At 41.1% G+C, this 24,518-nt stretch overlaps 1 protein-coding gene across 1 annotated transcript in view; it reads left to right on the top strand.

Moving 5' to 3' along the window:
* Window positions 1-1,752: 1,752 nt before the first annotated feature.
* Window positions 1,753-24,518, top strand: part of LOC126177010 (serine/threonine-protein kinase 3) — a 334,707-nt gene continuing 311,941 nt past the window's right edge. The window contains exon 1 of the mRNA XM_049924251.1: window positions 1,753-1,933. Coding sequence (XP_049780208.1) covers window positions 1,920-1,933 — 14 coding nt within the window. The 5' untranslated portion in view covers window positions 1,753-1,919. The remainder of the gene's footprint in view (window positions 1,934-24,518) is intronic.

The following is a 24,518-nucleotide window of genomic DNA, read 5'->3' as shown; positions in this document are numbered from 1 at the left end:
ACCAATCAAATGAAGACCATATGTGATATGGAATCTTTGGCCAATGCCATTGATGTCCAGAATATTTACATTTGTAAACTGACTGCATATGATCAAAAGCTGCTCATTTGCAATGCTGCTCTCTTTGTTCACACATGACCAGGACAGTAAGTCATACCGGTGCGGAATGTTTACGTACATAAAGTTTGTGTGCCCCTGATAACTCAAGCACTCCTTTAATTCTTGGCAGGCTACTGAAGTTTCATTCCGGTACACGATGAGTGAGCCACCAAATAGTACAACATAATCCTTCGATAATAACTCATGGATTTCGTTCGAATGAACATACTTCGTTACTTGAGACAGCGATGCCCCAAGCTTAATGAAACCTGTTGATTTCATAGTTTCTGCCACTTCATTTACACAAGAAGTGATCCCCCCACCCGTGACTGTCAGCAAGAATCACAAGCTTTCTTGGGCGATTACACTCGGGATCATGTTGGCAGATGTTTTCAGAAATAGGATTTGTATATCTGTATGTTGATGTGTAGAAACATTAGTGCTCCCGAGAGTGGTTATCTGGATATGTTCAATGCGCCCTATTAAAGCATCATTGTCACCACCGTCAATGAGCACTTAAAATCTATTTGTTACTGGAATATTTGCTGGTCTGCTTAGTATATCAATGTACATATAGCACTTACATGTTTTTGTAATGTTGTCCTTTCAACGAGGAGTCTATTTTGGCACATCGAAAGTGCCATTTTCACTCATACTTCACACATACAACACCGCCTTTAGCGGTTTTGCCGCATTTTGTAAACACATTTACTACACCAAGTTCTAGTACCGGTATCTAATAACAGTTCACTGTTTCTTTTACTGTTGCATTCACTGTTCTGTTTCTTGGAATTTTCATATTTATATTTTCAAGCATTACCCTCTTCTAAAAGCATGGCATTGATTGCATCTTTGTCGTCTTTCGTTATTGTTTTGCCAAGGCCCAATACATTATGCCTTTTCCAACACCATTGTTTTCGTAATGGATTTATGTTTCTATATGTTAAACGATACATAGTTTTACTGATTATGCAGATTATGCCCTTTTAGAGAATGCGTCTTGCAGTTGTAAAGTTCTGAAGTCTGCTCTCGCAGTTCGCACAATGATGTGCTTTCTCCATGTGTAAATTCATTTTCGTAATTTTGTGACGCCCTATTTCTTCTTTCAGGAAGTTTTTGGATAATAAAACACGCTGTAAACACATGGTCACGATAGACATCAAATTTATTACAAGTTAAGCACTTTTAATTATTACTGTTTCACTTATTCTGGAAACAAGCATGTTCGCAGTTTACACTCGGCGCCGTCTTCAATATATAAAAAAAATCTGAAATAAAGAGTATAGAAAGATCAGTTCATGACGAAATGAAATTTACAATGAACAGAAAAATGTACACCCGTAGCCTACTCACAGTGCTCACAGTTGTGAAAAACTTATAAAGAAATATCTCTATAGAGAGAACAATTTTTGATGTCTGATGCAGATGTAAATAAAGTGAAATGTGTAGTATTTACGTCTTCTATGTTGTAACTCACAGTATTACGTAATCATAATCACACTACATTCCCAAATTTCTTATTTTCTGCCTCGCTTTTGACAGTCCGTCATTATTGACACATGCCAGTCTCTTTCAACTAAGTGGTAGTTTATGTGCGATAACGGAGCACACGGATCGTCTTGGTATTTTGCCGTCAACGTACTTGCGAGCTGAGATTAAACAGCACAGTGCTTGTGTTGGCCAGCCTGTGTGGAAATCATGGAGGAATGGACGTAGCATCGGGAGGTGAAAAATTATTTTGGTGGAGTTACTCGGAATGCAAAATGAAAACGTAAACAAAACGAGTTTGTGATAGAAGTGGACTTGACGGTGTACCTAAAATGTCTTCCAAAAGGTTAGTACATGGTGATAATAGCTGTTTCGTATAGGCTACTGTGTTATTTCGCCGCAGCACTGTTAACACTGTAGGGATATCTGACAACTAACAAATGACAATGTCACAAAAAATTTCATCATTGGAAGTATTGTTTGGCGCAGACATACGAAATGTGTTAAGAGACTTTGGTTGCAAGAACACAGGGTCTTAAATATCTGTTAACAGGCGGCTGTCGCGATTTATTGTAGGGTATCGGAACGAAGCTTTTGTTATTGTAGGAGAAAATCAGTGTTTACATCGAGCAGACACTTTCGAAATTGTGGCAGTACTTTTAGACAGCCTGTAGTCAGTTGTCTGATTGCTGCTGTGTTTGTAAACTTTGGCAATGCGATTTGTTGAGTTGTACTCGGACTCGTGTAAGGAGACGTGGTAGTAGCAGCGCTAGGCGTCTTCCCTCATTGCACCTAGCAGTTGTCATGGTCTGAGTATATTTCACATAGCTTATTTTAAATGTAAGTGGAGCAGTGTTTATCTTGTATTGTTGCATTTAACATCCTTTTCGTTTGAAATTAGGTAGACAGAACATAGAATTTACTGCGTTTCCCATGCCGAGTAAATACTGATATTTAATAACCTCACATGTGAAAAAGTTCACAAACGTGCTTTGTTATTCCGTGATGTCTTCGGACTGTGAATAAGAGATTTGCTATATGGAATTAATGCGTTAGTCAATTGGTAATTCAGATAAAGTTTCTTGTTAGAAATCCGTCTTTCTCAATCCACCAAACGCAAAACCATTTATTTTACAGTTTTGTTTGTACATAGCTTTTTCTGCCATTGCAGATGTTTTAACCATTCATTGCCTTTGTGTTTTTAATATTGTAAAGTAACATTGCACCTGGGGCTATATAGCCTACTTGACACACAATTACCTTACTGTACTGTACCTGAAATTGCATTAAGCGTTATTGTACAGCTGCATTGTGATGTAAAAGGCTTTGGTTGGGCTGCAGTTAGATTCATGTGTTATGGTAACATGTTTGCAGAAAACACATTTCACATGTCCACTGATGATGCTTCAAGATCTGCAAAACTTCAGTCATCCCAAAGAAGCTCATTATATTGCTATAAAAAGTAACTGCTTTTGTAGGTACCCTGTACTCGTCATTTATTATTTGGAAAGTTCTTCAATTTATACGTATAGTATTGTATTACATAGTGGTTGCAAATTTTAGTTTTTTTTTTATTTGAAAGTTGTCTGAGTGGAATTACAGCATATGAGATGTAAATGGGGGCATAGCAATCTTTGATACCACAAAGCATTGTTGAAAGTAAAGTTTATGTGCCATTTCATTACATGTGAAAATCAATGCTAGGGGCCATTGATGACACAGACCTAGCATGCATTCTAACCTTCCAATCGCCAGAAAAGAAGTTAACTGATCATATAAAGTATTTGAAGGAAATCTAAGAAATTTTCTTAGCTCACATGGTGTTAAAAACACACAGTAGCATTTTGAAGGTCTGCTATGGTTTTTTACAATCCTTTTAAACAAATACAGACTGTCAGGCTTTCTTTTAGTAATGTTAATCATATACTAATTGAAAAATACAAACTTTACAGTGGCTCATTCTGCTTGATACTATGATTCTCTTTTTTATGTTCCTAATTTTTTTTATTACATGCTGTATAGAATGTGATGTCTGGAATACTGAAAGTATATACATCTTTTATTTAAAGAAAACGGAATGGGCCTCCTCCAGAAATGTGTGTTATTATAACACGCCTGGAATGATGTGTGATGTTAGTACTTGGAAATAAAAACTCCGGTTTGGAATGATTTGAAATGTAGATAGTTTCTAATAGGTGAAGGTATACTGCACTATCTTCTATAGCAACTGGTGAATATGAAGGGATAACTGTTTTATTGTCAGTTTTACCATGGTTCGGTGTCTGTGGTAAATTTTAGTGTCCTTTACAACTGACTGGTGAAGCCTGTTCAAAGTTTGCTTGAAATAAAGTGCTGTGTTATTTAAATCATCTTGACCATTATATTCAGTAATTGTTGTCAATGGTATTGTATAATTCTGCAGGCCAATTCTGTAATCCTCTGATTATTGAAATTAGTGTTAAGTGTGAATGATTGAGAACTGTGCCTCATAGTATTGTGAGAGGATTCCCCACTGTCCATTGGAGACACGTCAGACTTGGCACCAGATAGTATAATGTGAATAAGTGAGACCAACTTTTGGGTGATGCAAGGAAACCATGTCCAATTATAAAATTTTTCCGTACTACTCGCTGCAGGTGCAACCAGGTAGTTTCAGCCCATATGCACATGCCACAAAAAGATGTATCACATTGATTGGGAGATAAACAAGGGGAGTGTTGAACTGTTACTTTTCAATATATTCATTCCAGTAGAAAACGTCACAAGTTCCATGAAGATTTTCGGGTATGATACTGTTGTATACAGAGACACTTCTAGTGAAATGCAGCAAGGCCTGCAGAGAATCGACATTGGTGTAGGGAATGGCAATTGATCCTCAGTGACCCAAATGTAACACATTATAAATACATAGCCGGAAATATCCTTTACAGTATGATCACATGATTTCAGAACAATCACTGGGAGTTGGTATCTCTATAAAATACCAAGGGGTATGCATATGTAGCAATCTGAAATACAGCGACAACATAAAATTGATAATGGGTAAGGCAGATGCCAGACTAACATTCATTAAAAGAATCCTAAGGAAATTAAGTTCAACAAAGGAAGTAGTTTGTAAAACACTTATTCAACCAGGACTTGAGTACTGCTTATCATTCGGGGTACGCACCAGATAGTATTGATAGAGAAAATGAGAAGATCCTAAAAAGAGCAGTACATTTCTTTACAGGTTTATTTAGTAGGTGCAAAAGTGTCAGAGATGCTCAGTCAACTCCGTGGCAGGCGTTGCAAGAGAGGCGTTCCGCAGTGTGGTATGGTCTACTGTTAAAATTCTCGAATGTACACTCCTAGAAGAGTCAATCAATGTATTGCTTCCTCCTACTTCTGGAAAGGCCGTGAAGATAAAATTTGAGAGATTTGAACCCATACGGAGGCTTATCAGCAGTTATTTTATCCACGAACCATACCTGGCTGGAACCTGAAAAGGGGGAACTGACAGTGGTACACAAAGTACCATCTGCCACACACCATAAGGTGGCCTGTGGAGTATATATGTAGATAAAATATTCACATGTGATGCTGTCACAGTAACAGTGAACACATTCTAAAAGTGTATGCCACTAGATGGAACTTGTTGTTTTTATGTAGTATTGACAAGCTATATACAACAATTTTTCTGAGAGAACTATTTTGCTGTCATAACAAATTTTCCTTTACTACGGTTCCCTGCTTCCGTTTATGGATGGCTGGAGTGTCTGAAAAATAAGTTATAAATTTTAAATGGGTGTTGAGTGCTAAATTCATCTTCTGATGATTTATCTTCACATCCTAACAGCTGGCAAGTGAGAAATCTGTTGGAGCCAGGTAGTTTGTGTTCAGTTTGAATGTAACACATTTACGACATGGAGCTACTACAGGGCACACTGATACTGTTAATGAGCAGATTATTGCTTGGAGAGTTTTATTGTAGTCAGCTGTCATTTTTATGGATACGGTGCAGTATTTTACTGGATAGTTCATGTTCTATGAGTTGCCAAAATTAAATATGACTCAGGCTGTCTTTAAAAATCCTTCCTGCAAAGTGGGACTGCAGACCAAAAGAAGACACAGGTAGAAACAGAAATCGTGTAATGGATTATTCTACGAAGTAAATCTAAGTGTTATTCTGATGTATGTATCTTTCAGAATTTTGCGACCTGTGATTTACACAGTTGCCTTCTTTGTATAGCTCTTATAATCTTCAGTGCAAAGACTGACTTGATTTAGCTCTCAACACTAGTCCTTCTTGTGACAGTCTATTCATCAATGCGTAACTGTTGCAAACTATATTCATCTGAAACTGCTTACATTATTCAGGCCTTGGTGTCTCCTTGCCATTACCAAAATAAATATTCCTTGGTGCCGCAGAATGTTTCCTGTCAGCGTATCTGTCATTTAGTCAAGCTGTGCCACAGGACTCTTCTCCTCCCAAATTTGTTCAATACCTCCTCACTACTTACCTGATCTACCCATCTGATCCCAAGCATTATTCTGTAACACCCCATTTCAAAAACTTCTTTCCTCTTCATATCGGTCCTGTTAACCATCTAAATTTTGCTCCCATATAAGGCCATATTACCGACAAATAGTTCCTACCTTTTAAATTTACATTTGACATTAATGTTTCCCTCTTTTCTAGAAAAGCTTTTCTTGCTGCCCAAATAGTAAAAATATATGTAACTCATTGTCTCATCTTCTAATGTTTATCTGGCATCACATGACTTGATTTTTAATGTGTTTACAAGACAATATCGGTTCTACAAAACAGATGTTACTATGTCATCAACAAACCTGAGATATTTCGTTATTTCTCCCAGAACTTTTCCAAACTGTTTCTTAGTTCCTTCACTACTTGCTCAGTCTACAGATCGAATGACATCAGGGATAGGCTACAACATTCTCGCTCCCATCTCAAATATGCTTTCCTTTCATGTTCTTTCTCTTACAACTGCAATCTAATTTACATAAAAATCATAACTTTGCTCCAAGTATTTTATGCATGATAACTTGACAGTTTAAAAGAATATATTAGTCGACATTCCCAAAAGCATTTTCTAAACCAACAAATGCTATAAATGTGATTTTGTCTTTTTGTAACTGATCTTTTAACAATGCTGTAGTGGTGGTATTGTATTGCATGGCCCTACATTTCCCCAGAACCAAACTGATTTTCCCCAGATCAAGATTTAACAGTTGTTATGTTCTTCTGTAGATGATGTATTAGCGTTTTGCAACCATGACCTTTTAAACTTTTTTTCAGTAATATTCACATTTTTCTTGTTTGGTGCTAGGATTGAAGTTAAAAAGCACTTTCACATGTATTGTACATACTAGATAGGACAGTTTTATCATCAAAGATCTTAATAATTCTGAGAGAATGTCATCTACTCCAGACACCTTGTTTTTACTTGAATCTTTCAAAGCCGTGCTGTATGCATCCCATATTTATCTACTTCCCTATCCATAATGTTGTCTTAGTTGATTTTCTGTTATTAGCTCTTCTGTATATGTTTACCCATTTCAGTCAGCTTTCCTAAGATCATTTAATATTGGTTTATCAGGTCTTTCGATGTTGAGACTTCTTTTACAGTCTTCTCTGTCTGTGACCCCATGACTGTCCGCCCCCTTTTTTTCCAGTTTTTAGATTTGGTGTCACCTTTTATGCCTCTACTGTGTGTGTTTAATGAGCATTATTTTATAGTTTGAGTTCCCTTACTGAGGTCCCATAACCCCTCTGAGTCAGTCAATCAATCTGCTGTTGTCACTCTTCAGTTTCAAAACACTACCTGTTCATCTTTCCTTTCCCTTGTTTTGATTAGTTTTTACCAAGTGCTCCCTCAGAAACTCTCAAAAACCTCAGACCATTTCAACCTCTATAGGCTACATCCCTTATTTCCTACTTCTGTGCAATGTCTTTAGCTTCACTTTGCCTGTCAGAGTCCATATCTGCTGCTGGGAATACTTTTCCATTTAGAATCTGGCTTCGAAATCTGTCTTACCATTACGTAATCCACCTGAAACGTCTTGTTGCCTCTAGGTGTTCCTACATATACATCCTTCATTCATGATTATTAAATCAAGTGTAACCAATGATTAAATTGTGCTCTAGCAAAAATTCTATCAGTCAGCTTCCCCTTTCATTCCTCTTCTCCTTGTCCATATTTTTCTACTATTTTTCCTATCATCTGTTTTTGACTGATGAATTCCTTTCCTCTATCATAATTAAATTTTCATCTACCTTAATGCATTGAATAATTATTAAGTCATTGAACAATTGCTTTTATCTCATCGTGATTTTTTCACTCTTAGTCATCTGCAGAGGTATCAGGCCTGCACACTTAGTGCATTTGGAAGAAAAGGGGGTGGGGGGGGGGAGGGAATTGTAGATGTCAAGGACTAAACAAAGTCTAGTACTTAAACTATTTGGGAACATAGTGTTCTGTCTTTGATAACATAGCACATGGGTGGAAGTGTCTGAACTTTCTCTCCTAGGTGAAAGGCTACACTGACTGGGGTTCAGACCTGTAAGGGATACTCATTGATGAAAATGAGTAAGTACTTGGAACAGTAATCCATATAAATAATTTTCCCACTGAAGAAGTTTCTGAAGGTCGAAACAGTTTTGTCCGCTGTATGCTGACTGGAAGGCATTCTTTTGTATGTACTTCTAGATGTCACGGTGATTCATAAAAAGAGAGGGGATAACACAAATTCTCTGTGTGTATTACAAGATGTTGACAATGCAGTCAGTGAATTGATTAAAGGGAGAAACACACAGCTATTACTACGAAAATTTATGAGCAGTGTCTAGTGAATATTGCAAGTAATATAGTAAAAGAAAATATAAAGTGTAGTACAGTCTGTTGGGTAATAATAATTCTGTTGTCAGTAAAATGTGCTTAAAGTAATAACATCTATATCTATTGGGAAACTGCATTCTTCAGAAATATTTTTCACACACAGCACTTGCACAAATTATTTAACAAAATAATGATGAATTTGTGAAAACTAATTTAACAAAATGACATATTTATGAAGCCAACTTGTAAACTATTAAGATGCCAACTATCAGTGAATGCCTTTCGTTTACCTTTCACCTTCCATCATTCTAAAAGTTCATAGTCCCTAGAACTGAATAGGAGTAGAATGTAGGTGTGATTGGTCTGTTTTTCAGAGTTGTTCTTGAGGTGATATTTTCGCAAAACAATTACTGAACTATTTTCTGTCCACCATAGGCTGCCTGTAAGGAGTATTAAATTTCTCTTCTTATTTGTAGTTTATGTACTACAGGTAGAAAGTTAAGTGCTACATCACTTAATATGTTGGGGGGGGGGGGGGGGGTCAGGGTGGGAAGACAAGTCACCTTTGCACTTTTCTGGAGGAATTATCCTGGCATATGCTTTATGCAATTTAGGAAAATTGCAAACAATGACAATCTGTATGGCTGGGCAGGGATTTGAATAGCCTTCTTCCTGAATAATAGTCAAGTGTCTTACTATTGTAGCACCACACTCAGTCGGTATATTGTAGTATTAGACCTCTTGACTAGAGCTCATAACCCAAAATAAATAATAATCCTCGTAACTGCTGAAAATAATGTTTAGATCATCAGAAGATGCCTTCTCATGGAAACTCGGCATTGTAATTTTAATCCTGCATACAATGTGTGCATCCACTGTCTTCAGTAACAAAGTCATTTAAATTTTTGTGAAAAAGTATCACACTGAAGAAAAGTTACACAAAGTCCAAATAGCAGCTGAGGAATTTGACACTGTCAAATGAAAAGGATTTGTTACTAAATCAAGCATATAACACTCTTCACTGTTTCGCAATACTTTATTGTTGTTTAATCAGTACCTGTAACTGACTTTCAACTTGATGCTTGCAATCATGTAAACCAATATGCAACTAAATTACAGGTATAAGCTGCATTATGGTCTGAGTGCTGCTGTGTTAGATGGAATGATGGGTTGTGACGTGTGACCGTGAATCTCTATGAGGTTTTCATTTTCACCAATGACTGCAAACTCATAACAGCAAAATTAAAAGGCCTTCATCATTTTAATGTCATCTACTTAGCACAGTTAAAGCTAATGTATGTATGAGGAGGCAAAATCAAACAACTTCAGTTGAGATTTTCAGTAGAATGTGCTGCAGGCTTCCCAGATATCTGCCTAATTTTGGATTTTTCATCTTGATTTTTTCCCTTTCCAACAAATTTCATTTTGCACATAATTAGATGTAGGAAGCTGAAGAATCATACTGTGCTGAACTACTTAACATTACAATCATGTTTATTACAAGTACAAATTTTAGACTAGTTTTGGTTATTATTTCAGTATCATCTTGGGTCTTCACACAGTTGTGATTATCCAGTGGAGCACCTTCAACAACAATGGTCAAAAATTGAGTCATGATGTCAAGCAGAAAATACGTACTTAGGAGCATAGGTTTTGTTTATGTCGTGCTCACTTTGCTTTTCTAGTCTGAAAAGCTGAAGTAAACAGCGTTATTTCTGTAGTCACTGACTTGGATTGAACCATCATTTATTTGAAATGTATTTTAAGTTTATAGTAGTACGCTTCATTCCTCTTTGTCCAGGTAAACTAATAGTTCTCTGTAGCTCTGCATCACGTTGGGACATACTATGAATTTTGTAGCCTCCAATTACAAGAGCTCTTCTGCATCTAGAAATAACAAATTTTTAGATGATTGGAGGATTTTTCATATATGGTATAGCATCTGCTGTTTGCCATTTGATTTGTGGTTACTTGTTGATTTCTTTCATAGAGTTATTCAACTTCATCACACCTGATAAGGAGGGGAGTAGTTGGTTGTCGAAGCTATACTTAGCTCTCAGGTAGGAGACTGAACAACCTAGCATACCAGACTTGCATGTTGGAGGAGCATAGTTCAAATCCATTTTTTCCATCTCCAGATTTAGGTTTTCCATGCTTTCCTCGAGTGGTTAAAGATGAATGTTTGGATGGTTCCTGCTAAATGATCACTGGATTTCATTCCTTGTCCATGGTCATGTTCTGTCTCTAAAGACCTCGTTGCCGATGGGATATTAAACCGCAGGTTTTCTTCCATTCTGTCTTTCTTTCATTCTTTCTTTCTTTCTTCCTTCATGTTGTGTTTCTGCGAAAGATCCTATACATTTGTCTCACTCTGCAGCTACTTTGCATCTAATGCTATGTGATGCTACACTGATCAAAGGGGAACTCATCCACTGGGGTTGTGATCGTTTTCTCAGAAACATTTTGAGCTGCACACACTTGCTTTGTGCAGTTAGACAGTTTCCAGACTGATATGGAAAATTCTCCGGATTTCAAATAAGTTGAACTATTCACCTTTCTTATGTCGTCATTGCTTGCACTTATTTCCTCATTGGTTCATTGCAGCACACTTTGTGGCAGAGTAGACTATCGCTTCACTCTTAAGTATTTTGTATGGTGAAAATAAGTTGGCTCCTTCCCATTCAACATTTACCCATCTCCTTGGCTCTTCGTTCTCTAAGTGAAAGGCTCTCACACTTTTATGGGGTTCTGGTGACTACCTGTGTAGTGTAACCAAACCACTTCTGATAAGTCCACTGATCATCTTCAGATATAGTCCTTTGGGCATAAATAATGTTGTTTGCACTCATAGATCTCCCTTGACTCACAGTTAGTGTAGATGTTCCAGAGAACAGGTTCACAAACTTTTCCTCTGACAGAATACTTTGCGAATTGTGGTACTTTGATGGAACACTTTTCTTATTTTGAAGGTCAATTAAAAAAATCTAGAGAACTTGTTTTATTCAGTGATTAATTCAATTTCAAATCATAACTAATAACATACAAATCATAATAAAATTAAAACAATAATCGGTATTGTCAAAATGATGAAAAAGCATGCCATGTTATTAATAGTTTTTTGCTGAACACTTACTGACTTCTCACAGAACACCAGTGTTTCATGGAACACAGTTTGGAAACATTGTTATAGAGTAATGACGAAAGCTGATTATCCTGAAGCAAGTATTCCTTTTGATTTTTCCAAAGGGCCCCTTTTTCCCAGAAGACAGACATCAGTCTTTGGTTCTGAAGCATACTAGTAAGGTGATGGCGCTTAATGATATGTTCAGTTTACAAATAAGTTTTTTGTGGTTAATTATCATGCACTAGCGATGAACGAACAGATGTTGTTCCTGTTTTAAGACTCTTCTGGTATCCACTTCTCACATGCAAAATGAGCGCAGCTGTAGTTACTGCAGTTTAAATCCAATAAAATATCGTAGAAAACAAGTAGTGTAGTGCTCGTTGAAAATTTGGAGTGGCATTTGTCCAGCCAGAGGAAGATGATGTTTCCTGTGACTGAAGAAATTTGGAAAAATACTTTGTTGCCGAGGTATAAATATGTGCATCTGAATTGTCGGAGCTCATGGTTATAGGCGAAAAGTGATTCTACTCATCAGAGGTCGACGGGTTTAGAGCAAGTGTTCGTTGACCCAGTTTAGCATGCTGGGAAAGTTCAGATTATGCAGCATATCATAGTGCAGCGATTAGAGCGTTGCTATTGTTCTTAGCCATTTTCCTACTCCTAAAATGAAAAAGGCTTTCACGTTGTAAACGCCTATGTAGGGAAATTAGTGTATCAAAAGCACTGTCCTGCACGAAAAACGCAACACTTCAATTTCTTACAAAGCTGGAAATTTAAAATAAATTTATGACACTAATCCACTATTTTATGACGGAATATTGCGATACGCTTCCATCTAAGTGTCCAGCAGTGAAAAAGGATGACGGTTATAAACAAATTTAACAAGTTAAGCGAGTGAGGCACACTTCAAGGAAATTTTGAGTAAGCTCATAAAGGCAATGCACGTCCATTTTGAAGGTACATTTCACAAATCCTGCAGACGATCTTGAAGACCTTCGTTCGCGTATTCCAAAGCGTGTATTGCCACCTCTTGCACCAATGACGGCATTCAACATTTCAGGCATGCTTCTGATTAATGCGGTAATGTCCTGTTGATGAACAATATCCCATTCCTCCAGGAGGGCATTCCGTAGGTCCTGTAGGGTCTCTGGATGATGCTCACGGGCTTTTCTCCCAAGCAGGTCACAACACGATTCAAATCAGGGCTTCCAGCAAGCCATTCGTAGCATGAATCCATCGTTTCATCCAAGAACTCTTCCACAGTTCTCGCAACGTGTAGGCGTGTGTTGTCGTTCATTAGTGTAAAATCATCACCAATAAATGGAGCGAAAGGTACAAGTGCTCCACAAGGATTTCCTACACATACCGATGTGCGGTAAGACCAAATCCGCCCTTGCAGCTGTATCGGCTTCTGTCCACATCATCACAGAATCACCCTGAAAAGCCCTCGTGGATGAGGGTATGGAAAGGGAATACCTTTCACCCGGCCCCTCTCTTTCGTCTGGTGATCGGAGGCCAAATCGTGACTCACCAGTGAACACCACTTGACCCCATTGTTGTACTGTCCAGCCAAGGTATTCCTTTACGAAACGTAGTCGACCTGTAAAATGCTCTCCAGTGAGTTCCGGACCTGTAGCAGGTCTTCTGGACTGAAGATTGGCTTCTTCCAGTCCTCTTCGAACGGTTCTCTCGCTAACATTGACCTCTCGAACCTGGTGAAGTCGATTTCGTGCTTCGACGGCGGCGGTGTGACGCTTACAGAGAACTATGTTGCTTTTTTCCGGGCCTTTTCCTGGTGTCCTTGCAAAGCCTCCAGTTTTCCTGTACCTTCGTACGGTTCTGGAAATTATGGATGGTGTAGTCCTCAACACTTCTGCAACGTAATGAGTGCTGCGGCCATCTTATACCAAAGCAACAGCTTTCACAGCTTTTTCGGGGCTAAACGGCATGTTTATTCCAGAAAGGTTATTGCGACAAGCACAGAAAGATCTTACAGAAACCTGTGATTGGCAGGGGAACAATTCGGATGACAACAATAAGCGCTACAAGAGCGGGAAAACATTATTCGCTCACATTTAGAGATGTGTTTTCCAGGCTGCGTGTAAAACAGCAATTGAGGCTAGTGTAATAAACAATCAACACATCATTGTTTGCTCGCAAAGCAACAGCAGTAACGTACCCTGTCTTAAGAAATTGGTTGATGTGCTTCACTTTCAATAAATGGATAATTACATAATGATTAGACATCATTTATTTGGTGTTGCGTTTTTCGTTCCGGTTAATGTAACTTTACCGTTAACCTAATCAGTTATCGTCATCTGAGATTTTCAGGAACCTGTCTATCATCGATGGTATTGCAAGAAAGCATAATTCACAATCTGCATCAATCATCCGTAAGACAGGTTGTAACTATACCTTCACTTTGATTGCTAATGACATGAGCGTACATAGAAAATGGTTTTCCCCAAAAATGGTAAAGTAATGCAGAGGATATTAATAATCTGTATGCAGGCTTGAGAGGGTAGTGAAGGATATCACATAGGAAGAAGATGCACATTAGTGATATATGAACCAAAATATTATAACAGCCCAGTTGATAACATGTTGGTCCACCTTTTGAACACAGTACAGCAACAGTTCTACATGGTCCCCGGTAGACTTCTTACGTATGTTGCACCAAATGTCTGCGCACAGGTCACACAATTCCCATAACTTACGGGACGATGATTTTTGGGCGTCGAACTAGCACACTAGCGCCAGAGATGTTTTCCATCAGTTTCAGACCAGGCTACTTTGGTGACGAAGACCTCAATGTAAGTTTACTACATGCCCTTCAACTTGGGTGACGAACAGCGATGCTGCTGGAAGATGCCATTGCCGTCGGGGAAGACATCAGTCATGAAGGGATGCAGCTGACCAGCAAAAATGTTTACGTAGTTCACAAGTGTCACAGTTCTTTCGATTTCTGCCGCAGGACCCGTGGAAACTCAAGTAAATGTCCACCATAGCATAATACTGCCCTCCAGGTCAGCGTCCGTGGCGAAGTTCATGTTTCGAACATCCGGTCGCATGGATGTGTCCGATCCGGACACGACCCGGTGATACCACGTGCAACAAGAAACGTGATTCATCCGATCAGGTGGAACGTTCCCATTAATCCACGGTCCAGTCTCTAGTGATTACAGGTCCTCTGCAATCGTAATGACGATGTCGTTGGGTCAGCATGGAACATGTAGGGGTAGTCTGCTGCGGAGCCGTATGTTCAGCAGGATGCTGCGAAGCACTTACGCCCTGACGAGCATTGTGCTTCGTCGTCAAATCTGCCACATACCGTCGTGTACCCTGCTTTACAGAAATGAGCAAGCCTCTGACTTCCACGTTCTGTGTTGAGGCTTACTGTTTTTTTCACCGTCCTTCGACCGGTTCTCATAGATGCTGAGAGCAGTAGCACACGAACTGCTGGCCACATTCGCCATTCCCGAGATGCTCATTACCAGGCACTGGCCCACGGTAATCTAAGTCGTTTATGTCAGTGGATTTTCCCATTTATGCTTATCGTACGTATCTTGTGGTGCATTGGAAAGGGTAACTTGTGCCACTACTAGACATTTCCCTCCCTGTCCCACTCACAAATGGGGCGAGGGAAAAAAACGACTGCCTGTATGCCTCAATATGAGCATCAGTTCCTCGTATCTCCGTGAGCCTTATGCGAAAAGTAGGTTGGTGACAGTAGAATCATTCTGCAGTCAGCTTCAAATGCCGGTTCTCTAAATTTTCCCAATAGTCTTTCCGCGAAAAGAATGCCGCCATCCTTCCAAGGATACATCTTTGAGTTCACGAAGGAGTTCCTTATTCTGATTGCTTCGATGTCTCCCTTTAGTCCTATCAACGAATTCGAACATAAAACATTGGCAAACAATCTAAACAAGAACCCTAAAAAGTTTTGGTCATATGTAAAATCGGTAAGCGGATCTAAATCCCCTATTCAGTCACTCGTTGACCACGATGGCACCGAAACAGAGGACGACCGAAGAAAGGCAGAAATACTGAATTCAGTGTTCCGAAACTGTTTCACTGCGGAAAATCGTAACACGGTTCCTGACTTCAGCCGTCGCACGGACGCCAAAATGGAAAATATTGAAATAAACGATATCGGAATTGAAAAACAACTGCTATCACTTAGTAGCGGAAAAGCATCCGGACCAGACGAGATACCCTTAAGATTCTACAGTGATTATGCTAAAGAACTTGCCCCCTTTCTATCAGCAATTTATCGTAGATCGCTGGAAGAACGTAAAGTACCTAGCGACTGGAAGAAAGCGCAGGTCGTTCCCATTTTCAAGAAGGGTCATAAATCAGATGCGAATAATTATAGGCCTATTTCGCTTACGTCAATCTGTTGTAGAATAATGGAACATGTTTTGTGTTCTCGTATTATGACGTTCTTAGATAATACAAATCTCCTTCATCATAACCAACATGGATTCCGCAAACAGAGATCATGTGAAACTCAGCTCGCCCTATTTGCCCAAGAAATTCACAGTGCCGTAGACACTGGCGAGCAGGTTGATGCCGTATTCCTGGACTTCAGGAAGGCATTTGATACGGTTCCGCACTTACGTTTAGTGAAAAAAATACGAGCTTACGGAATATCGGACCAGGTTTGTGATTGGATTCAGGATTTCCTAGAAGGAAGAACACAACATGTCATTCTTAACGGTTCAAAATCTGCAGATGTAGAGGTAATTTCGGGAGTACCGCAAGGAAGCGTGATAGGACCTTTATTGTTTACAATATACATAAATGACTTAGTGGACAACATCGGTAGCTCCGTGAGGCTATTTGCAGATGACACGGTTGTCTACAAGAAAGTAGCAACATCAGAAGACTCGTACGTACTCCAGGAAGACCTGCAGAGGATTAATGCATGGTGCGACAGCTGGCAGCTTTCCCTAAACGTAGATAAATGTAATATAATGCGCATACATAAGGGCAGAAATCCATTCCAGTACGATTATGCCATAGGTGGTAAATCATTGGAAGCGGTAACGACCGTAAAATACTTAGGAGTTACTATCCGGAGCGATCTGAAGTGGAATGATCACATAAAACAAATAGTGGGAAAAGCAGGCGCCAGGTTGAGATTCATAGGAAGAATTCTAAGAAAATGTGACTCATCGACGAAAGAAGTAGCTTACAAAACGCTTGTTCGTCCGATTCTTGAGTATTGCTCATCAGTATGGGACCCTTACCAGGTTGGATTAATAGAAGAGATAGACATGATCCAGCGAAAAGCAGCGCGATACGTCATGGGGACATTTAGTCAGCGCGAGAGCGTTACGGAGATGCTGAACAAGCTCCAGTGGCGGACACTTCAAGAAAGGCGTTACGCAATACGGAGAGGTTTATTATCGAAATTACGAGAGAGCACATTCCGGGAAGAGATGGGCAACATATTACTACCGCCCACATATATCTCGCGTAATGATCACAACGAAAAGATCCGAGAAATTAGAGCAAATACGGAGACTTACAAGCAGTCGTTCTTCCCACGCACAATTCGTGAATGGAACAGGGAAGGGGGGATCAGATAGTGGTACAATAAGTACCCTCCGCCACACACCGTAAGGTGGCTCGCGGAGTATAGATGTAGATGTAGATCCGGAGGCGATCCGAAACATTCGAGTAGTACTGAGGAATGGGTCGCACTAGTTTGCTATACGCGGTCATTTTTATAGATGAGCAATACTTTCCTAAAATTCTCCCAAGAAAGCGAAGTCATCCATTCGCCATCGCTACTACCGGCGTTACGTGCTCGTTCCATTTCATATCGCTTTGCAATGGTATGCCTTTGTATTAATCGACGTGACAAGCAGCACACTACTAATACTTTATTCGAACATTACGGGATTGTTTTCCAACCCATCTGCATTAACTATCGTCAGCAAATAGCAAAAAATCAACTAAGCACCAGCTTGTCTAAACGCTCAGGCTGATAACCTCAAACTAAAATCAGAAGTAATGTAGGAACTAAACTAGCCTCAAAGAAAAGAAAGTAAACTCAATCAAGCAAACGAACAGTAAAACATAAGCATTAAAATCAAAACCGTGAAAGTAAAGAAATTTGGCTTAGTGCAGCAACTCTACGTGGCATGAACTCAACAAATCGTTTTAAATCCCCTGCAGAAGTATTGAGGCATGCTGACTGTAGCCGTCCGTAATTGCTAAGTTGTTGCCGGTGCATGATTTTGTGCACGAGCTGACCTGTCGCTTATGTCCTATTAATTTTCAGTGGGTGGCCAAATAATTCGCTCGAATTGTCCAGAATGTTTTTCCGATGAATCGCGAACAACTGTGGGTCGGTGTATGAGAACATGAGTCCATGAATGGCTACAAGTGGTCTCCCAGTAGCAGAAGAAAACCGTTTCTAGTCAGTGATCGGTTCAATTGGACCCGAGAACCCAGTCAGTTCCATGTAAACACCATTACCTAGCCACCACCAGTTTGCATAGTACCACCGAGCGAGGTGGCGCGGTGATTAGCATATTGGATTCGCATCCTGGAGGCCGACGGTTGAAACTTGCGTCCGGCCATTTGATTTAGGTTTTCCGTGATTTCCCTAAATCACTTCAGGCGAATGCCGGGATGATTCCTTTGAAAGGACAAGGCCAACTTCCTTCTACGCCCTTTCCTAATTCGATGGGACCGATGACCTCGCTGTTTGGTCCCTCCCCCAAATCAACCAACCAACCTTTGCAACTTGAGTCCATGGCTTCGTAGGGTCTGCGTGATACGCAAACCCTACCATCAACTCTTATGAACCGAAATCTGACCATGCCACATTTTTCGAGTCGTTCAGGGTCCAACCGTATGGCCACAAGCCCAGGAGAAGCGCTGCCACAGCTCATTAACACTAAATTTGGCCACACAGTGCTAACTGATACGTCCGTCGTACATCCCACATTGATTTTTGCGGTTATTTCACGCATTTTTGCTTGTCTGGTAGTATTGACAAGTCTACGCAAATGCCGCTGCTGTCGGTCGTCACGTGAATGCTGTCGGCCACTGCGTTGTCCGCGTTGAGAGGTAATACCTGAAACTCGGTATTCTCGACACACCATTGACACTTTAGATCTCGGAATACTAAATTTCGTAACGATTGTCGTGCGGCCGTAATCACGTCAAAAAGCTTGTCACAAGGTCACTTGTGAACGAATGACTGGTCCGCCAGTGCACTGCCCTTTTATACGCGATATTACCACCATCTGTGTGTGTGTGCATGCCGCTATCCCGTGACTTGCGTCACCTCAGTGTAGTCCGTATGCTCGTATCTTCGTGAAGTCTGCATTTTGATACTGTCAAACGCTTTTCGGAAACCTAGAAATTTGGAATATGCCTGTTGCCCTTATTCATCCATGGTTCGCAGGATATCACGGGGGAAAAGAACAAGCTGAGTTTCGCAAGTGCTATGCTTTCTGCATCCGTGCATATTTATGGGCAGAAGCTTTTCCATCTCAAGGAAATATGCACGTATTATCGATACAACGATTCACCATTCGTTTCTGCTGTGCTGATACTTTTCTTGCCAAGTCATGCGCCCGCAAACCACCAGGCGAAATCCAGTATCGCAGTGTACGGTGGTCTTCGGCCGATCGCTGTATGCTTCATGTCGTATACCATCATCAGTTTGTTTCTTTTTATTCCCTGTAAAATGTAAGTTATAGCTACACTACTGGCCATTAAAATTGCTACACCACGAAGATTAAGTGCTACAGACGCGAAATTTAACAGACAGGAAGAAGATGCTGTGATATGCAAATAATTAGCTTTTCACAGCATTCGCACAAGGTTGGCGCCGGTGGCGACACCTACAACGTGCTGACACGAGGAAAGTTTCCAACCGATTTCTCATACACTTAACAGCAGTTAACCGGCATTGCCTGGTTAAACGTTGTTGTGATGTCTCGTGTAAGGAGAAACTTTTGTCAAAGTTTCGAGAACATACCTTCACCGAAGAGTCAAGCAGTATATTGCTCCCTCCTACGTATATCTCGCGAAGAGACCATGAGTATAAAATCAGAGGGATTAGAGCCCACACAGAGGCATACCGACAATCCTTCTTTCCACGAACAATACGAGACTGGAATAGAAGGGAGAGCCGATAGAGGTACTGAAGGTACCCTCCGCCACACACTGTCAGGTGGCTTGAGGAGTATGGATGTAGATGTAGATCACGTTTCCGACTTTGATAAAGGTCGGATTGTAGCCTATCGCGATTGCGGTTTATCGTATCGCGACATTGCTGCTCGCGTTGGTCGAGATACAATGACTGTTAGCAGAATATGGAATCGGTGGGTTCAGGAGGGTAATACGAAACGCCGTGCTGGATCCCAACGACCTCGTATCACTAGCAGTCGAGATGACATGCATCTTATCCGCATAGCTGTAACGGATCGTGCAGCCACGTCTCGATCCCTGAGTCAACAGATGCGGACGTTTGCAAGACAACAACCATGCACGAACAGTTCGACGACGTTTGCAGCAGCATGGACTATCAGCTCGGAGACCATGGCTGCGGTTATCCTTGACGCTGCATCACAGACCTGCGATGGTGTACGCAACGACGAACCTGGGTGCACGAATGGCAAAACGTCATTTTTTCGGATGAATCCAGGTTCTATTTACAGCATCATGATGGTCGCATCCGTGTTTGGCGACATCGCGGTGAACGCACATTGGAAGCGTGTATTCGTCATGATGTGTTACGACCCGTGGCTCTACCCTTCATTCGATCCCTGCGAAACACTACATTTCAGCAGCATAATGCACGACCGCATGTTGCAGGTCCTGTACGGGCCTTTCTAGATACAGAAAATGTTGGACTGCTGCCCTGGCCAGCACATTCTCCAGATCTCTCACCAATTGAAAACGTCTGGTCAATGGTGGCCGAGCAACTGGTTCGTCACAATACGCCAGTTACTACTCTTGATGAACTGTGGTATCGTGTTGAAGCTGCATGGGCAGCTGTACCTGTCACACCATCCAAGCTCTCTTTGACTCAATGCCCAGGCGTATCAAGGCCGTTATTACGGCCAGAGGTGGTTGTTCTGGGTACTGATTTCTCAGGATCTATGCACCCAAATTGCGTGAAAATGTAATCATATGTCAGTTCTAGTATAATATATTTGTCCAGTGAATACCCGTTTGTCATCTGCATTTCTTCTTGGTGTAGCAATTTTAATGGCCAGTAGTATATTTCAGACAGCAAGTATAGTCATTAATTTCAGTTACAGTATATGTAAAACTCGAATGTTAGCAGCACATTTGGTCGCTTATGTGGCTGTCAGACTTGCGTGCCTATAGATGTACTTTTTATAGAGTTCGATCGTCATATACGTTTAATGCTGCTTATCAGTATAACAGAATTGTGCAGTAATAAAAGATTGATAGTTCAATGCGACAGAGAAAAATGTGTAAATTTTTGATATCTTATGGGACCGAACTGCTTAGGTCATCGGTACCTAAGCTTACATACTACTTAATATAACTTACGCTATGGACAACACACACACACACACACACACACACACACACACACACACACACACACACCAAAGCCAGAGGGAGGATTCGAACCTCCGACCGGGGCAGCCGCGCGGACCGTGACAAGACGCCACAGACTGCGCGGCTACCCCGCACAGCCCGACAGAAACAGCGGGACATTTTATCAATGTAAAGCAATGCACTTTCAACCCCGTTTCGCGATATGAGAGTGGCAGTGGACATACAACTAGGCGGCGGCGGCGGCAGCAGCAGCAGCAGCAGTAGTAGTAGTAGTAGTTGTTGTTGTTAAAAGTTGTTCAGACATAAGAAGCGTTTAACCACTATATTTTCAAAAGCCATCACAGTCATCCACAAAATTTTCGTCAGAAAGATTTTAATTGATCCAGTGTCTCGGAAGATAGAAGGAACACTGTTAGTAGTAACGTTTCTGATGTGTGGTGCTCTACAATATTTGTGTCTCTAAGGTTAAGTAAAGTTTTAAATACGTCTTATTATTCCGCGAAATATGAACCTCTTCGAAAGGAGTTAAAAAATGCCATGAAATATCGCAAGATTTTCGATGTGACAAAACAGCCATTGCCTGTCGTTCGGTATAAGCTAAATGTAATTATTATAAACTCGAACGACAGTCTGACGATGTCGGTTAGAAAACGGCGACAGATGTCTTCATAAAGAGTTCTATTGACAGGGACTGATTGTTTCTAGTTATTGTTTGTACTTTTTATAAGAACTGACCTGTATCTTTACATAGCCACGATCTCATAGTGTCAGTTTTCGACAAAAATAGCACTTCACTAAAACCGTACATTGTCATGAATCGTTTAGTACTCAATACTTTTTCCCGATGAGTGCTATTAAAACATAGTGCAGTTCTAAGTCTGTTCTGTCCCATCAGATGAATTGTTCACAAAATAGTTGCTTTATATGACGGCCAGTATAAACAATGATCTCCTCCTCCCCCCCCCCCCCCCCCCTCATAGTGTCATAGTGACTGAGCAGACACGGAGAAATTGAGTTGTGACTCAGTCCCACGACACTAGAACGGCATCTCCTGACACAGTAAATTCTAGTATTGCGGTAGCAGTTATTTGAATGTCACCTCGTTGTTTGTAACCTGATCTTTATGCAGTCTGATGGTGAATGAAATCTGATAATCAACGCTCTGTCGAGGTTATCTCACGGAATACCTTTAAGTGACTCATCAGAAAGAGTTCCAAAGATTTTGAGCTATATATTATCGTATCGGAAGTCTTGGTACCAGCCGCTGCGGAACAAAAAGAAGCTACCCATTTTTTTAAAAATACTGATCGTTTGTTAGTGCTGCTGAAAGGGTCCTTTAGCTGATTGGATCCGCTGGCTATACAGGAAAACAGCGTGTCGTAACAGGATTGTAGGGAGGAAAGGTGTGGAGGGAACAAATAGTTGCTACCCGCTGACGCCCCGGCCGACCGCATGCCTGTTGGCTGGCGTATGTCTCCTGCGTCGGCAAGCTGAGCCCGCCTCGGCAGGAAGCGGCAAGGTCGTAAGCGGATGCTGGCGCTGATAGTGTTTGCCAGTGGGGAAACAACAGCGCTATCGACCTCAGAGGGCCGCCGTGGAACAGAGGCGCGTGTACAAGGCGTGCCTGCGTCCACAGTACTCTCACTGCCCTGACCGTCACTGAAGGACTGCTGCAAAATGATGGTAGCATCATCACTGACTGTTAACCCATAACTAGCAGCATTGTTTGCAAATGGCAGTGAACGCGACTAAAAAAAAAATAAAAAAAATTAGGCCCTTACGACAAAGTATTAATTTTTCGATACATTCTTTTTCTGCTGGAAATTGGAAAGACAGCTTTTATTCTATCTTATTCATGGGCTTGACACAAATATGGAAACATGGCGAGAAGCGCTTTGTTGGACGTGAATGCAAATGCTAGCCAAGCCTACAGGTCGCGCTGTTGTATTTCACCATGAACTGCACCTCTGCGATGGGTTCAAATGGCTCTGAGCACTATGGAACTTAACGTCTGAGGTCATCAGTCCCCTAGAACTTAAAACTACTTAAACCTACCTAACCTAACGACACCACACATCCATGCCCGAGGCAGGATTCGAACCTGCGACCGTAGCGGTCGCGCGGTTCTAGACTGAAGCACCTAGAACCGCTCGGCCACACCGGCTGGCCCCTCTGCGGTGCCCTCAACACCTTGTCACTCGTTGTCAGAACAGTGTTCTATGCAGTTATGAGTGCGTTATCTCGGAGCCTAGTGAATTCGAACGTGGGTAAATAGATGGTGCTTCTGTGGTGGGTAACCCAGGTTGCTAGCCGAAATGTTTCAGAAGACACTGTATCGGAGATTTATACCGCATACGGGGAAAACGAGAGAAAAAAAGAAACGCCCGCTAATTCACGGTACGGCGAAAGGATGTGCTAAAAGATCGCGACTGACTGTTTCCACGAAAAGTAAGTGAACGACAGCAGAAAGTCACTGCAGAACTGAATGTCGGCACTCACGAACCTGCAAAACGAAGGGAGCTCCATAAGCTGGAAATTGCAGGGAGCCTGGAATTCCAAAACCACTCTTCAGTGATGAAAACGCCTGTAACAGGAAAACGTGGTGCCGAAGCCACAAAACCTGAACTGTGGAGCAGTGGAATGATATCATTTTATCGGATTGTTCCTGTTGCCCACTGTTTCCAACTTCTGGTTGAGTTTATGTCTGGAGAGTGGAACATGGCAATTGTTCGGTGGTGATTTTGGGCAGCTATGTCGCGGTATTCAATGGGCCACATAGTTACCCACTTTACTGCCAAGGTTTATGTGAGAATTTTGGCTGATTAGCTCTATCCAACATTCATTCCCCAATGGCATGCTGTGCTCCAAGACCCTTGTTCACCCAGGTCGTTTCGTCCGGGACTGGTTTTGTGAGCATGAGGATGAACTGTCGCAACTTTCCTGGTCGCCAGTCACATCATCTCCTTACTATTGAGTCTTTTTGGTCTGGTTTGGAGAGAAGGGTGCGTGATTGCTATCCACCTCTATCGTCGTTACCTGCACATGGCACTGCATTACGATGCAGGACCTGTCTATCCATTCCGAGACAACTGGAAGCTATTCTTAATGCCAAAGGGTTCGTTGTGTCGTATTACTCATGGTAATGTGTTGTGTTTCTGGCGTTTCTATTTTTTTTTTGTCCACTGTATGTTGCAACACTACCATCTGCTGTATTTACTGTTTTTATTTAGACTAAAGAGCCAAAGAGACTGGTACACCTGCCTAATATCATGTGCAGCCACCGCGAGCACGCAGAAGTGCCGCAACACGACATGGCACAGACTCGACTAATGTCTAAAGTAGTGCTGGAGGCAATTAACATCATGAATCTTGCAGGACCTTCCGTAAATTGGTAAGAGTACGAG

The sequence above is a fragment of the Schistocerca cancellata genome, chromosome 1 (assembly GCF_023864275.1).
Source record: "Schistocerca cancellata isolate TAMUIC-IGC-003103 chromosome 1, iqSchCanc2.1, whole genome shotgun sequence".
NCBI lineage: Eukaryota > Metazoa > Arthropoda > Insecta > Orthoptera > Acrididae > Schistocerca > Schistocerca cancellata.
This window is presented reverse-complemented; position numbering and strand designations above follow the sequence as displayed.